The sequence below is a fragment of the Diceros bicornis genome, chromosome 33 (genome assembly GCF_020826845.1).
Source record: "Diceros bicornis minor isolate mBicDic1 chromosome 33, mDicBic1.mat.cur, whole genome shotgun sequence".
Taxonomy (NCBI): domain Eukaryota; kingdom Metazoa; phylum Chordata; class Mammalia; order Perissodactyla; family Rhinocerotidae; genus Diceros; species Diceros bicornis.
The window spans coordinates 15,553,738-15,570,616 of NC_080772.1; the positions used below are offsets into that span (position 1 = coordinate 15,553,738).

General features: G+C 37.5%; 1 protein-coding gene across 3 annotated transcripts in view; it reads left to right on the forward strand.

The window, feature by feature from the left end:
• Positions 1–16,879, forward strand: part of NKAIN3 (sodium/potassium transporting ATPase interacting 3) — a 605,922-nt gene that overhangs the window by 304,980 nt on the left and 284,063 nt on the right. For all 3 annotated transcript variants that reach the window (XM_058528768.1, XM_058528770.1, XM_058528769.1), the window contains exon 2: positions 14,747–14,884. In XM_058528768.1, the coding sequence (XP_058384751.1) occupies positions 14,747–14,884 (138 nt within the window). The remainder of the gene's footprint in view (positions 1–14,746; positions 14,885–16,879) is intronic.

Sequence of the window (16,879 nt, forward strand, 5' to 3'; positions counted from 1 at the left end):
AATACTAATTTTTAAAAACTCAGTGGGTGGGTTTAACACATTCAAAAAAGTGGGGAAAAATAATGAATGGGAAAATGTTTTCTGGGGCTATTATACAGAATGCAATACAGAAAAACAAAAGTTAGAAAGCACAGAAGATTAAGAGACAGGAAGATGGAATGAGAAGATTAGGTTAGTTCTAAGCTCCCCACTCCACCTTTCTTGGCATCAGTGAGGAAGTGGCTACAGTTTTTCTTTGTAGTATTTGACTGAAGTAGAGTGGTTATTGCTAAAAGTTTTCTCTCTTACTAGGCTGCCCTTTTCCTGGTCATCTGGCTAGAGGCAGTAGGTTTGGGGGAACTTTTTTTCGTCTGCACCCATTGGCATTTCTGAGTTACCAGCTTCATCACTGCCAAGTCTGCAGTATATGCAGCAAGAGGAAAACCCAAGGAAATCACCATCTCCTCATTTCTCAGGCTGATACCTGCTCTGCTTTCTTCTCTGTACCTTCCAGAGTCTTCTTGTGTTTGTTTTACACATGGTGTCTGAGGTTTTAAGATGTATTTAGCAGGAGGAATAGAGAAAAGTATGTCTAATCTATCTTCCTGCAGGTGAAAGTCTTCTCTGTGTTTTGTTGAATTTATTCCTTAAATTCTTGTATTTATTCCTATAAACTTGCTACGACAGAGCAGGAAATAAATCCATGAATGCGGCACAAATGAAGATGTCTGTGAAAGCACTTTATAAACTGTATATATATTTTAATAAAATATTTAAGCAATGTAGGAATTAATTTAAACCTTCAGAGAAAGGCCATACTGTAGTGTAAAAACTATGGACTCTGGAGCCTGAGCAAGGCAGGTTCTCATGCTGGTTCTAATACTCAATAGTTGAGTTTCTTGAGTGCATTAGATACCTCTTAACTTTCTGTAAAATACCTGCTTCATAGGATTTTTTTAAATTAGGATTTAACGAGAAACCATATGTGATGCAGTCCACACAGGATGTGATGGGAAAATACAATAGTTTCCGCTTATCCTTGGGGGATATGTTCTAAGACCCCTAGTGGATGCCTGACATCAGGGATAGTACTGAACCTTATATGTACTATGTTTTTCCTATACATACATACCTATGATAAAGTTTAATTTATAAATTAGGCACCGTAAGAGATTAACAACAGTAGCTGCTCTTTGGCAGATCCAAATTGCCAGCATTACTACTCTTGCACTTTGGGGCTATTATTAAGTAAAATAAGGATTACTTGAACACAAGCACTGTGATAGCAAGACAGTCGATCTGATAACCAAAATGGCTACTAAGTGACTAACAGGAGGGTCGTGTATACAGCCTGAATACACCAGACAAAGGGATGATTCACCCCCGCTTAGGCTAGAGAGAGATGGCATGCGATTCCATCACAATACTGATACTCAAAATGAAAAGCAGAACCATGGATATGCGGGGACTACTGTATTAGCTCCCTCTTTTTCCCCTAATTTTATCAGAAATGCAAATAGATTTGTAAAAACATTAGTCCTTGTTTTACTTTAAAATAGAGTCTCTCTGAAATATAGGTATGATATTGTGATTTATAATAAGAAAATGTATTTGGTCTTCATCCTGTTTCTGGCACAGAGCTCCTAAATCCCTTGGAATTTCCTAAATGATGAGAACAGTAAATGTCTTTTATTATGTTAATGAGGTGACTTTTGGATCATACCTAAGAATGCGAGCTGGTTGCCAGGAGATCCAACCATGTGAGTAGAGGGTTGGAGCTTTCAGCCTCTCATCTCCTGACCTCCTGGGAGGGGAGAGGGGCTGAGATTGAGTTCAATTACCAATGGCCAATGATTTAATCAATCATGCCTATGTAATGAAGCCTCCATGAAAACCCAAAAGGACAGAGAGAGCTTCCAGGTAGAGGTACCTGGAGATGGCATGGAAACTCCATACCTTGTCCTATGCATATCTTCTATCTGGCTGTTCCTGAGTTATATCCTTTTAGAATAAAGGTTAACTAGTAAGTAAAATGTTTCTCTGGGTTCTGTGAGCCACTCTAGCAAATTAATCAAACTCGAAGAGGGGGTCTTGAGAACCTCTGATGTATAGACAGTCAGTCAGAAGGACAGGTAACAACCTGGACTCATGACTGATGTCTGAGGTTGGGGAGATGGCAGTGTTGTAGGACTGAACCCTTAACCGATGGAATCTATTGGTATCTCTGAGTAGACAGTGTCAGAATTGAGCTGAATTGTAGGACACCCAGCTGGTATCCCGAGAATTGCTTTTTGGTGTGGGGAACACACTCCCCACACACATCAGAACTAATACCAGATAATAGGTCAAAACATCATAAATATGTTCTTCTGTAATATTAACATCACTTTAGCCTGCAGTGTGGAATAGTAATTATACTTATTGCACATAAAATTACAGGCAAAAGCACTATCCCTATAAGAAATTTACAAATATGGATCCTCACTAGGAGCAAAGGAATGAGTGTGGCTGAGATAAAAGCTCAGGGTGTTGACAGTGTATCTCTGTATGATCAGGTAGCTGCATCAGAGCTCGTAAAATTAACACTGATTCAACCCCTGTCACTACAAGAGGACCCAGAAGACACATCATACGATCGGTTCTGTTTTATTTAGTCTGTTTTTACACTTACAATCTAAAGAACTGGGAACTAAGAGGCTGATCAAGCTTCACTGGACCTTTGGGAAACAATTTAATGTCCAAAAAGCATGAGCATGATTAAAAAGTGATTAATTCAGTTTGTCCCATAAGACTGAAGATTAAAACCACCCATATCAAGTTGATGAAGATCATTGCACCAAATTAGGTCGTAGGCATTTGTTAGTGATAACTCTGAAGAAGAAAATAAAATGCAATCTTTATTTTTTGTGTGTGTGGTTGGAACATTTTTTTAAATTGAGATAACATTGGTTTATAACACTATAAATTTCAGGTGTACATCGTTACATTTCAATTTCTGTGTAGACTACATCATGTTCACCATCTAAAGACTATCGTGATAATCTTTTTGCAATATAAAGATATATCAAATCATTACACTGTACATCTAAAACTTACATATGTTGTATGTAAATCATATCTCAATAAAGCTGGAAAAAATGAAAATAATAAAAAAAGTATCTCCAAAAAAAAAAAAAAAAGAAAAGAAAATGCAAGTTTACACCAGAAACACCTCAGTCATTGTCTAGGGTTTTCACTGGTTCTACGATCAGGAACATGTTCCATTGTCAGTGGTTTTCTGCATTACCTGCAACCTTCCCAGGATATGGAAACAGGATACTCAAGTAGCTGCTACATAGGGAACTTAGGGTGGTAAGAGAGAGGCAAAGCGAACCATCAAAAGAAAAATAAACAGTTGATGGTGTTAACCTACTTTAACACCATCAACTGTTTATTACTTAAATGTTTATTGTACACTCTAATTTTCAGGTGAGAATGGCTTCTCTAAAGCATAAATACTTTGACATGTTCAAGATTTTTTCTATATTATTTTCCACAAAAGAAACATTTAATTTCATTCCCAAATGAAAAATCTAGTTCTTGTTGAAAATGTGCACTTTACAGGGATGCTTTAAAGAAGGAATTCTTGCAGGTGGTCTCTACTACAAATAAAAATGCAAAAAGGCCCTTAAAGAAACTTCTGGCCCATAACCCTCTCTTCTGTCTTCTCATGCTGGGTTGCCATTTAAGTAAAACCTCCATGGGAGTCTTAAATGCCACGGCAGGCGTGTTCCCACCAGCTGTTTGTGAGATTGTATAGGTCACTCAGCCTGGGGGTTCAACTTTAGTGTTCTTGGATCCATTATGGCTCCACTGGAGAGTTGAAATTCAATCTTCAGTCACTGTTCTGTAACAAATTGGCACTTTGGGCTTTTGCTAAACGAGTTGCCTTATTCCTGGCTTGAGCTATTCATGGACTGGAACTGCATTTTTTAAGGTTGGCTTCTGCTTGGCAAAGTTAGAGGAGTTAAGCTGTGGGATAATTTCTGGCAGGGGCAGAATACTTAGAAGCTGAATCAAATGATGTTGAGAGATCAAGGGACATCCTCGAACAAATAATAACAGATTGTTCCCTTCTGCTTAATTTTTGTGAAATTCTTACCCAGAGTGTTATTTGCTTAGTATGAAAGAAGGAATGAGAGTATTTGCCCCCTGATTCCTTTATGGCCTGATTTGTCTTATGTCTATATCAGTGTCTGCAGTGCTAGAAAACAAGTATGAACACCCCTCTCTCAATAAGAACCTACTGGTAAAATGTAAGAATCTTCAAAAAATGTGTGCTGCCAAAGGAAATATTTTAAAAGTTTACTTACTTAGAAGAAACTAATTTCCTATAATTAACCCCACAGCTTGAAACTTTGTATATTTAGTTAAGCTAACTGGGTTGATACGAGAAGAGTAGCGATTAAAATAATCCCTAACAGTGAGTAACCCAAAAGTTATTTTTAGCAGGCTTTAGATTTTCTTACAGGATGTTTTTTGCCCAGTCTTTACCTATTATTTCAATTATTCTGCTTGTATTTGGTTTAACCTAAATTGAAAAGCACTTGACTTTTTGTGCACATATTGACAGACGGAGAGGAGAGGGCCTCCGTGCCTGGATTGAACTCTACAGGGAAGTTCACGGCTCCTTGCTTGGAGGCGTTATCAAGGTGCACCATCAACAGGTAGACCATCCACACTAGGTTTTAATTTGCCTTAAAAAAAAAAAAAGGATAAGGAGAACCGACACTTGGAATATGTAATCTGATGCTGTGTGAGATCTTCTATAAGGGATTCAAGCACATTAGCTTCAAGCCTGTAATTTTCCTCCTCATTTTCAATGATTGTAGCAATATCCACCTAGTGAGTTTTCTTTGTTCAGAGTGAAGATGTGAGCCGAATTGGCCTGGTTTACCCTTCACCTCTCACCTATACTTGGCCATTAGATTCTAGTTCTTGAATATTTCCATGCTGTCTCTGTTCTAATTTCCTTTGCCCACCGTCTTAGTTCAGGCTCCCATCCTCTCTCGTGTGATGATTGCAATAGCTTCCACATGTGCCCTACCTTCCGTCCAAGTCCTATCCTTACCCCCATTACCTCCCTACTCCCATTACAAAACAAGATCAAAACACTTCCAAACCTCTGACAGAGGAGTTTTCTAAAGCACAATACTGTTTATGAAACTCCTTTATGCGTGAAATAAAACCTTTAATGGCTTCCTAATACCTACAAAGTAAATCTCAAGCTCTTTAGCAAGGCACACCTTGCTCTTCATCTTCCTCTTACAAAGTACCTTCCACAGCATGGGCTGTACACCAGTGTTTTGCAAACTACAATTCTTTACCCACTGGTAGGTTTGACATCAATTTAGTTGGTCTAGGCTAGGACTGTTAATGAAATAGAATAGAATAGACAAGACTGTTGCACACATAGTAAGAGTAAGCGTTACTTCTTGATATTTTGTTTCAGTATGTATGTTGTAGAAGATGTAAAATGTATTTCCTACTATGGATTGAGGTAACACACACACACACACACACACACACAGGGAGAAAGTGCCAATCCTTTTCTTAACGCAAGTAACCCATGTTTGTTGATTAAAATTTTTAGAAAAATTAGAATGGCAATAATTTTAAACAACCAAAGTTCCACTATTCAAGTATAATTTAGACAGGTAGATTTAGTGTTGTATGTTTCTAGACACACAAATATAAACTGATTTCTATGCATAGCTACACAAGTATTCCATACACTTAGAAGGGTCTCAAAATATTTGTTGATTGAATGAATAAATATAAATTTGTTGTTATCAAATAGAATCCCATTATACATACACGTAATTTTGTCCTAAACAATATATTATGATCAGTTTTTTATATCAATCATATTGATCTACATTATTTTGTATGGATATGTACTGTTTCATTTTATGGATATATCAACATATACTTTTAATATCCCATAATATTGGACACTTAGTTTCCAATCACACCTCATTATGAACATCATTTTTGTGAACATCCTTATGTAAGAGCAAACATATGCAGATGTGTGTATATGTGTATATATACACACGTATACGTGTGTGTGTGTATATGTATGTGTATGTGTGCATCAGGCACAGATTTAAGTGCTTTATGTATATTAACTTATTTAGTCTGCAAAACAACACAGTGAAATAGGTTCTGTCATTTTACAGATGAGGAGCCAAGGCAGCGAGAATTTAAGAATATTGCCCAGGATCACATGTTAGTAAGTGGCAGAGCAGGGATCTGAAACCAACCCGTCTGGCCCAAGAATCTGTGTGCCTAACACTACGCAGTGTTGCCTCTACACTTGTCCAATTAAGACAAACTCCTGAAAGTGGACTTAAATTCAGTGGAATTAAAATTGAATATTTTTAAAGCATTTGTCTCAGAGGCACATGAAGCATTTCCTGACACTTTGAAATGCTCTACTGTGCCTTTTGCTTTAGTTGTTCTGCCCCTACCCTTCTTTGCTCAAAAACCTTTGACCATTCTTTGAGAACCTCGTTCAATAGTCTCCTCTTTTGTAAAGATTTTTAAAGATGCTATTCATGCCAGGCAGAGGTTAAGACACTTTCCTCTGTGCTCCTATAGCTCTTTGGGCACTCCTGTTATAATTTGAATACGTTATTTATATATATATAATGCATTATTATAATCATTTGATCTATGTCTTCCTTCCCCACGAGAGTATGAACTAGCTCCTTCAGACCAAGAATTCTGCCATTTGTTTAGGTACCCCTAGAGCCTACCTCATAGCAATTGTTAAATGGTACATGTTGAACAAATGAATGAATGAAGAAAAGAGAAAAAATAAACAGTTTTGGGTTCATAAAAGTGAATCTAAAAATAAATCACTGATCACATTCTAATGATTGGATTAAAAGCATTTTAAAACTATTTTATGCTTGCCTCTCCAATCTTTCCATATTACATTCATTAATAATTACTTTAATAATATATATAAATATATATATATATACTATTTCACTTCCTAAAATGATCTAATGTCATGTGATTTTTGTAATGCTTGCCACTTAAATAATATTCTGGATTCTAGAGAGACCAACAACTACAAATTCTCTTTCAGTTAATTCTTCTTGAAAAAGTCAGAGTATCTTGAATTTGGTTAATATCAGTAGAGTGGGTTGAAAATAAAAATTGCCGCATAAGTGCTGAGTATTGCTACTAATCATTAATCGATCATTGCTTGGACATAGCCCAAGTGATTTTCCTTATTATTGACACGGAAGTGATTTTATTTAGGCAAAGAATAAGGACCTATTCATAATATTTTCATTTCAAATAGGGTATTACTAGGATATGTGATATATACTCCAGTATATATACTTGAAATGTTTATCTTTTCATTTCCGTTCTGCTTTGTTGACAGAGCTTTAGCAGATACTTTAGTGGAGTTAGAGCTATATTTATTTACATCAAATCCTAATACCTATATCACAAATGTTGAATTATAATGCTACTTCCATGAATTTTTCTGGAAAGAAAATTCCAACTGTGGGTGCTGAAAGGTTTGAGAGAAGTCCTGGTCACTTCACTAATGGGGTTGGTCACAGCAGGAGCTGAAATAAATAATGACACTATTTCAGATATTTTTCTGTGTCTGAGAGAGGGTTACAGAAGGCTCTGGGCTCTTCCTGGACTGGTCAGGGCCCTCGCTGAGACATGTACACATCTCCATCACAGGACAGGGCATCTCTGAAAGGGCTCTAAATTGAGAGGGCAGGAAATAACAACTGTGTTGTAGGAAGAACATTGGCCCCCAAAGATGTCCACATCCTAATCATTGGAATCTGTGAAGACACTTGCTTACATGGCAGAAGGGAATTACGGTCACAGATGGAATTAAGTATTCAGCTAATGTTAAGATGGAGAGATTTTCCTGGATTATCCAGGAAAGCCCAATGTAATCATAGTGTCTTTATAAATGGAAGAAGGAAGTAGACAAGAGATGGCAGCGTGAGGACTCAACGCACTGTTGCTGGCTGTGAAGATGAAGGAGAGGGCCAAGGAATATGGGTAGCTTCTAGAAGCTGGAAAAGTAAAGGAAAGACTTCCCTAGAGCCTCTAGAAGGAATGCAGCCTTGCCAACACCTTGATTTTAGCACAGCGAGACTCATTTTGGACTTCTGAGCTACAGAAGAGAATATACTTCTGTAAGTTTGTAGTAATTTGTTAGAGCATGAGAAGAGCAACAGGAAACTAGGACATAATTGTTGGCACTTACTGATTGCTGTCTAAGTCCTTGATGTGCACATCCAAATATTTACCTGCAAGATTACTATTTCTACATTTGATGAAGACACTGAAGCTTGACTGAGATAGCATAGCTGTTAAGTTTCTGAAAGGTGCAACTTGCCTCTTCTGAAGGACAGAAGGAGGGATTTGCCCCACTTAGAAATGGGTGGGGTAGGAGGAAAAAGGACTAAAGCATGAAACACTCCACTGTGATTCCTTTGTTATTTCTATCTCTTGTGATAAAGCATATTTCAAAATTTAACCTCATTAAACAGGTACGTTTTATTGCACGATTTCAGAGCAGTACTGAAGAAAGAATATAACATCAGGACATAAAGATGCTAGTCTCATCTCTGATGCTAAATAACTGATCGTTCTGACTTTCTTCATATATCTGATAGGGATAATAGCGTTTATCCTATTTTGTTAGCATCAGATTAGATTAATAAATATGGAAAATTTAAAGTGTTAAATAATGTCACATTTGTAATATTACTATTCTTTCAGGCTTAAGCGCACTTTTAAAAGATATTTTCTTATTCTCTGACATATTGAGAAGTTGGTGAAATAGTTGTCACTCTACCAGTTGATATGCCGAGTCAGTGCACAAAATATACTGCAGAACTTCCCTGAGTGGATTTGCGGTACATAAACGCCCTTCACGTGCACTTTTTCAGCTCCTTGGCCTCCATAAATCTGTCCATTTGCAGTGTAATATCGATCGTTTTTCAACAGGAAACTTTCCTTGATATGTTACTCACAGGTCCTTATTTCTTCAAAAAATAGATTTACAGCACAACATGTAGCCGTTCTCTGATTTCCAATATTATTTACTTGACCAAGTAGTTTACATCTTCATTATTGAATTGTAAGAGTAGGAAATGTCCATTTCAGTTCCGTGAGACATAGGGACTCACAATCTATGGACAGAATTAAAGAGGCCTTTTCAGATATTCTGGACACAATTGTCTCATAAAGCTAATTCAAGGAACAACTTAGACAATCACTCTTGGCATTAAGAAAAACACTCCTTCTCTGAGCATTCATGGTGCCACCTCACCCAGCTGCATGTGCAGTAGTGGTCATTCAGGCCACTGGAGGTGGTACCAAAAATCAAGCAACAGGAAAAGGAGGTGGTATATTAAACTTGATTTGACTTTATTCATTTCACTAAATGATTGGCTTCTGGTTTCACTGGAATAGCCTTTGCCACCTGATCTCTACCAAAAATAGTGCAAAACCATGCAGAAACTGTGAAGCCCTTAATGCAATTATTGCCTTTATTGGATGAACTCAATCATGATTAGGCCATATCTAGAATTTCCAGATCCATTGAAGTCTGTGTATATCCTAAGACTTGGTACCTGTCTATAGACACATAGAAACTTCTCCAACATAGCACCTGCTTTAACATGGTGGTAAACGTCCAGGCTATTAGGACTCTCTGCAGCATGTCTCTCTGAAGTAAAATCATGACGTAATGCTATTGATCCATTTCTTTTTTTCAGAGCAATGAAAAAATATTTACAAGTTATAGCTTAAAATATAAAATCATAATTTGGCCTCAGCCAGGTCTGTGAACATAGAATTTGGACATTATCAATCTCAAGCATGAAAAGTCTGTTAGGAGTTGAGTCACTATGAGATTTTAGAGTAAAGGAAGCAAGAGTGATGGTGGGTGGAGCTGAGGGCCACAAGGACTCTCCAGACGTAAAGAAACCCGCTCTAGTAACCCAAAACGTATTTGAAATGGCCTGGGATATAGCAGTTTGGCTAATATGAATGTTAATTAGAGCTTTTAAATTCCCACTTTAAGGAAAAATTTGATCCTTGATGGTATTTTATAACCATAAACCTAGACTACAGGTTACACAGAAGAATCAGTCATACAATCTGCTATAACTTCACAGTCTTTTATGAAATCATGGTTTGATCAAATGCTTTCTTATAATTCTGCCAAGATGAGGAGCACTGTTTTGATCTTTTTTATTGTGTCTGCCTCTAGTGAGCAGGGGAAAGTCTGAGGGGAATGAGAATAAAAGGCAGCTCACTCTTCTTACTGTGTAGTTGAACCTCCAAGAGTACTCACTCCTTAAGAATCAGCATTCTGGGGCCGGCCCAGTGGCACAAGCTGTTGCGTGCGCGCGCTCCGCTGCAGCGGCCTGGGGTTCGCCTGTTCAGATCCAGGGCATGCACCAATGCACTGCTTGTTGGGCCAAGCTGTGGCGGCTCCCATGTAGAGTGGAGGAAGATGGGCACGGATGTTAGCTCAGGGCCAATCTTCCTCAGCAAAAACAAAAAAAAAGAAAAAAAAAGAATGAGCATTCTGGGGCTGGCCGGGTGGCGTAGTGGTTGAGTTTGTGTGCTCTGGTTCCTGGGCCCAGGGTTCGCAGGTTTGGATCCCGGGTGCGGACCTGGGCACCACTTGTCAAGCCATGCTGTGGCCGTGTCCCATGTAAAGCAGAGGAAGATGGGAACGGATGTTAGCCCAGGGCCAATCTTCCTCTGCAAAAAGAGGAGGATTGGCAGATGTTAGCTCAGGGTGATTCTTCCTCACACAGACAAAAAAGAGCGTTCTTATCCAGCTTTTGTTTGGGCAAGAGCTTATTGGGTAGATCCAGCCTAGATAAATGCCCTGGAAAATGTCTGGTCACCTGGAGTTTTTATTGCTCTTTAATTCGTGTGAATTAATTTTTATAATTAGTAGTAATTATGAGCAATTATGCAGAACACCATACGAAGCATTAAACAGAATATGTGGATCAATAAGAAAGTTACTGTATTTTAAAGGTGCACCTGGGCCGGCCCTGTGGCTTAGTGGTTAAGTGCACGCGCTCTGATGCTGGCGGCCTGGGTTCGGATCCCGGGCGCGCACCGACGCACTGCTTCTCCGAGTGAGGCCGCGTCCCACAAACAACAACTAGAAGGATGTGCAGCTATGACATACAGCTATCTACTGGGGCTTTGGGGGAAAAAATAAATAAAAATTTAAAGGTGCACCTATTCCTCTCTATCTACATTGCTTTGGCATAAATTAAGGAAATAGGGACACTTCTTGACCTATTGGGAGTCTGTGTGGTTAATGTGGGGTGTGGTTAATGGTTCGTAGATTTATAGGAAATGTTTTCACCTTGGACTCTGATAAAAGGAAATGCCTGACCCTGAAGAAAGAATTTTAAAACGAACCTCCTTCCCCTTGCCTCACACACAGAATTTAGACAGAATATTCAGCCTCTCCCAACCTCTGTTAGATATACTTTATTTATACGGTCAAATTACACTTACATTTTGTTCCGTAACCATAATGAGGACTTTGAAGATTTCTGTAATTTGATTCTGAAAGTTACAACCCAATAAGCAACATTTACATTATAATGAGTGTGGAATATTTTTCAAGCAGCCCCAAGTATGATCTAGGGTTACATTTCTCTCCTGTAGTTCCAATGTTGCCATCCACGTGCCACTCAAGGACTCGATGCCTTCTTCATATCTACATTCAAAATCACACCCAATTTTAATTTTCTTGGTAATTTTGAACCATGCTTTTCTCACATTGCTGAATTGGTGTCCTTCCTTCCTTCTATCCTTCCTTCCTTCCTTCCTTCCCTTATTTCCTTCCTTTTTATTAAGATTCTGATTGCTTTTATTTTTTAACTTGTTAGGAAAAGAAACATACTCTTTTTCATCATATTCTTATAGCTTCCAGAGTCTTATCTACTTTACCTTTCACTTAGAAAGGATTCCATTGTTCTTTAGGTCACTTCTTCCTGTTCTATTTTAAACTGGTGACTGGTTGGTTTTGCTTTCTCTGGAGTGTCTTGTTGCCTTTATCTTTTCTTGACTTCTCTACCTTTGCTTAAACCTCAAAGCCTTCAAATGTCTCATTCATTCTCTTCTTTGCCATGGCGTCTCTGCACATATCCTCTGAGCCCTCCATCTTCTGCTCTCATTTGGACTGGCTGCTTTCTACTTACGCTATATTGCCCATTTGTTCACTTTCTTTCGCTGCTCTCCTGAATCCTGAATTTGGCTATTTTGTAGGTGTCATATTCAGTGGTGTGCCGGTAAATGTTTAACAATAGGCTGTCATGACGAATAAACAAAACCCTGATTTTTAGAATTTCTCAATGTCCATGTTGTAAATATAATGCCCAATGTCAAGGTCCCAACCTGAGATCATGGACCATGGAGTTGGGAAGAGATGCACCCAAACCGCGCTTCCAGCCCTGTGCCAGCAGATTCTGTGCACTGTTGATGAGAACAATTTTGACAGAAATATTTCCAAAATATAGTCACACTTTTTCTGAGTTAACAAAGCAACGTGGGCATCATTTGATTTTATTTAGTGGCTCCGGGTCATTATTGTTAATGTCAAGCTCTAAGGCAAAAAGTGGTGTCTCTACAGATTATAACATTTAGAGAGAAGATATATGCCTGAAAACTAAATGACAAAAGAGTTTAACATGGAAATTAGAGAAAATAATTAAGTAAAAATTTCAATGGTATTTTGTTTATTTTTGAAGGGCGTTTTGTTGTTGTTAGTTAACTTTTTAAAATACAGTACTTGAATCTAGTTTTCATTGTATAGTTATAGCTGCCTCTCGCCTGATCCTTATGATCTCCTCCCCGTTTGGTTTGGTTTTTTTAATGGCCTTTTATTTATGCTCTTATTTCAAGCCACTGTAAATCCATTTTTTAGTAAGTTATCAGAGAATAAATATTAGTAGAGAGATATAGCGTCTTCAATAATGAATGAAGATTTTCTAATAAGTGATGTAATTGTGGCTTCTTTTTCATTATGTGTGTTTTCTTTAATATCGTAAAAGGGAATGCTATCTATGCATCTTCTAACAGAAAAGAAAATAGGTTTTTCTCTGTTTGAAAAGTTCACTTTAAAGGTTTTTGCGATGTGTGACAGCTTTAAAATAGGGTTGCCTTTCAGAATGAATTGCCTGCAGCTGCTCCTCCGGGTTTCTTTTTGTCTGAGCACATCCATCCTGTTAGGACATAAAAAAACTGCATATTTACATCGCTGGTGGGCCAGTAAATAAAATGCTGCATTTTTAGGGGAAGGTTCCTGAGAACTAATTAAAGTCACAAGCAGAGACAGAGGATTGAAACACGGTGCAGCTCCTTACCTTGCTCTGATTATTTTGTGTTTTTGCCATTTCTCTGCATCTTCCCATTTGTGAATGCAGGGGATGGTGACAAATCATTTGATGATCAGGAAATACCCATGGAATGAATGTGGTTCTGGTGTGCTTGTCTGTAAGCATTTGCTCCTTTCTCTTCTCCTCCACAGCTTGCTGAAGGTGAATCTTAACCAAGGTAAATTTAGCTTACTGGATGGAGGACATTTCTTTATGTCTAAGGAAATTAAAGCTATTCACGCATACAACTGCCACATAACTAGAAAAATATCTAGGGTACCATTTTCATTTCAAATCTACAGTTTCTAGTGCCATCAGTATGGCTAATAACTGGATCATTTATTAGAATTACTATTTTTTCAAGGAAATCTAGAAAAAGGCTTGAAATGTATAAGATTAGTGTCCAAATACAGCAGGTAGAGTTATAAAATTTATAGATATAAAGTACAATAAATATAATTTGTACATGATAATAACGTTGTTGGTATTCACTGGACTATATGAAATTAATCTGTTTCATCACAAATGGTTTAACTGTATACTTTAATACATTTTAGAATTGCTTAAAAATTTTGTATATAATGCAGATATAATAAACTGTGACATGTCTAAAATTGTTACAGCCACATAATTTTTATTTGAGCATTCAAATACCTAATCTAAGATGAATTTTCATGTAGGTATATGATCTCAATAAAATATGATTCAAAGGGACTACTTAACTCTAGTTTTACATTGGGAACTTGAGCCCAGAGTAAGTAAATAAGTAAGCTTCATTTTGAAGAAGTTGCTAGTCATTATCATCAATGACAATCTAAAGAAAGAGAAGAAAAAAAACCCAGAAGATTTGATAATTTATGTTTCACACAGGTAGGCAGGGATGGGTGGGAGGTTTTTTTCACAAAATGATACTAGTGGTAGTATTGCAAGCCTGGAGTTACTGTTTCAAGAATATTATACTAAGCCAATCATTTTACTAAAAATAATGATGAATCAATATTATGAAATATGATATAAAATATCTGCCTGGAATTGCTACTATAGAAAAAGATTTAAAGAGTATATCTCTAGCTCTCCAGATAGATATAAAATCTATTTATACTTGAAGCCATAATACTGAAAGTTATGTTAGTATGTTTTCTGAGAGAAGTTGCATAAAACAGTACATGAAATAGATATCACAGTTCCAGTGATAATAATGTCCGTAAGTGTGATTGAAATTGAATTTGCAGACTTCTCTAGCTGTGACATGAAGATGGTGTGACTCTGCTTGGATTAGATGCTAATGGACTCTCCTTGCTTTGTTGTAGCTCTCAGCATTAGAGAGGCAGATCTTTGACTTCCTCGGCTTCCAGTGGGCGCCTATTCTTGGAAACTTCCTACATATAATAGTCGTCATATTGGGTTTGTTTGGAACCATTCAGTACAGACCTCGATATATCGTGGTGGTAAGTCTTATTTTTACCGTGTCTCTTCATATAAACCTTACAAAATTGCTATGAGAAGATGAATAAAATAATTTAAGTTGTTCCTTCTGATATAATGTGATATTGCTGTTCTGGCCTTCTCACACTGAATTCTGTGAAGACATGATTATCTGTGGAAAAGAAGACTCAGTGAATGTTTCCAATAAGAGTAAAGCAACATGACTGTTAAGTGTGAGATGCATAACTGAATTCAAGTTTCACAAGGACATTTAAAATGGGGTTTGAATAGTGTAGGAGGACTGGTTGCAGCCTTGATGTTATGAAGTGATGTAAATGTGCATTAACTGTCATTTCAATGACGTATGTCACTAGCCCCTAAAAGCAAACCTACCTAGCCATAACTGTTTACTAACGGATAACAATAATAAAATTTAATATTAATTGATTTAAGACATTACAAATGCATGTACTGAAGGTTATTTAGTACTCATCCCTAATGTATTTCATACTGTATATCATTGAACATTTCTCCATTTTGTTAAGATAAATTTGAACTCCAAACTGTGCCAAACATGATTAGCAGACCCTCCATGGAGGATAATTTAATGAGGTATTCTGTGCTCCACAATCTAATGGAAGTTATTCACAGTAGTTAGTTTTCTTTTCTATAAAAAGAAGGCAATATTTTAGGCTACAGGTTGTGAGAAATAACAAGTATCTATAAGTAATTGGAAATAGGAGTAACATACTCTAAAATGCCCATTGAGCCCGAATAAATATACAGTGTTCAGTGGAATTAGTGAATATTTTCTTGCAATGCAATGACTGCCTCACTAGAAGAAAGCCATAGACTTAAAAATGTCATCTTTCCATTTTGATTTAATCCAGTCACACCTATTGAAAAGAATAAAGTTAGAAATGTTTCCTGTAAATGAATCAATTCTCTATGTTGAATCTCAAAATTGGCTTTTCGGTATCTTTCACCATATCACAGAGGGGAAGGTAACTGGCCCACAGCATAGACTCTGCACTGAAAATGGCGGCCCCAGGCCAGCAGCCTTTGCTGTCACTCAGCCGGCTGCAGGGCTAAACAATTCCTGCTTCACTTTTCTTCTCTGTTAGATAGCCTCCGCTAAGCCACTGTGTAATCTACTAGAAAGGGGTTTCATGGAGTTTGACTTGTAGCATAAGATGCTTTAATATGCATAATATCAAACTATTATTGGATTCTATGTTCTAGTTTGTTGCTATGAACACAGAGCACTTTTACTCACTACAGACTTTTTATTTTATGATGTTGGTGTTCTGCTGAAGCACAAAATGCCAGATAGCTATGAAACCAATGGCTTCTATGGAATGAGCCTGTTGGTATACATTAATGACATTATCTAGTCCTATTGCTTTTACCTTCTAAATATTAGCTCTTCACACTTTTCACACAAATACTGCCTGGGTTGAGGCTTCTGCTATTTCCTGTATCTAATCTTCTTGCTTGCTTTCAGCCTTCTTCCCTTCCAATGTGTCCTTTGTCCTTTTCCTAAATCACTGGCTAAAAATCTTTCACTAACTCTTAGCAGGAAAAAATCTAATATTCTTGGCTGACCCAACCTGACCAAATTCAGGTCTCATAATCCTTCCTTCCTTCCTTCCTTTCTTCTCCCCTTCCTTTCTCCCTTCTTCCCTTCTTTCTTTCTTAACTTCCTTCCAGTTTTCATTTGCTTATTCATTCAAACCCTATGTATTGGGTTTATACTGTGTATTTGGCATTGTGTTAGGTATGGAGTACATTTGTGAACAAACACAGACACATATTCTCTGCCCTCCTGGGTCTAGTCTAGTGAGGAGAAGTATGCCTTTATCAAATAATCATCCAGATAAATGTACAACTGCAAATGTGACAAGTGTTACAAAGGAGGACATGGTGCCATGAGATTTATAATGGGGAGAGTCATCTGACCCTGTGGAAGTGATTGCAGAGCTGGGATCTGTGGAGGTGAGTGTGAGTTCACCAGGGAA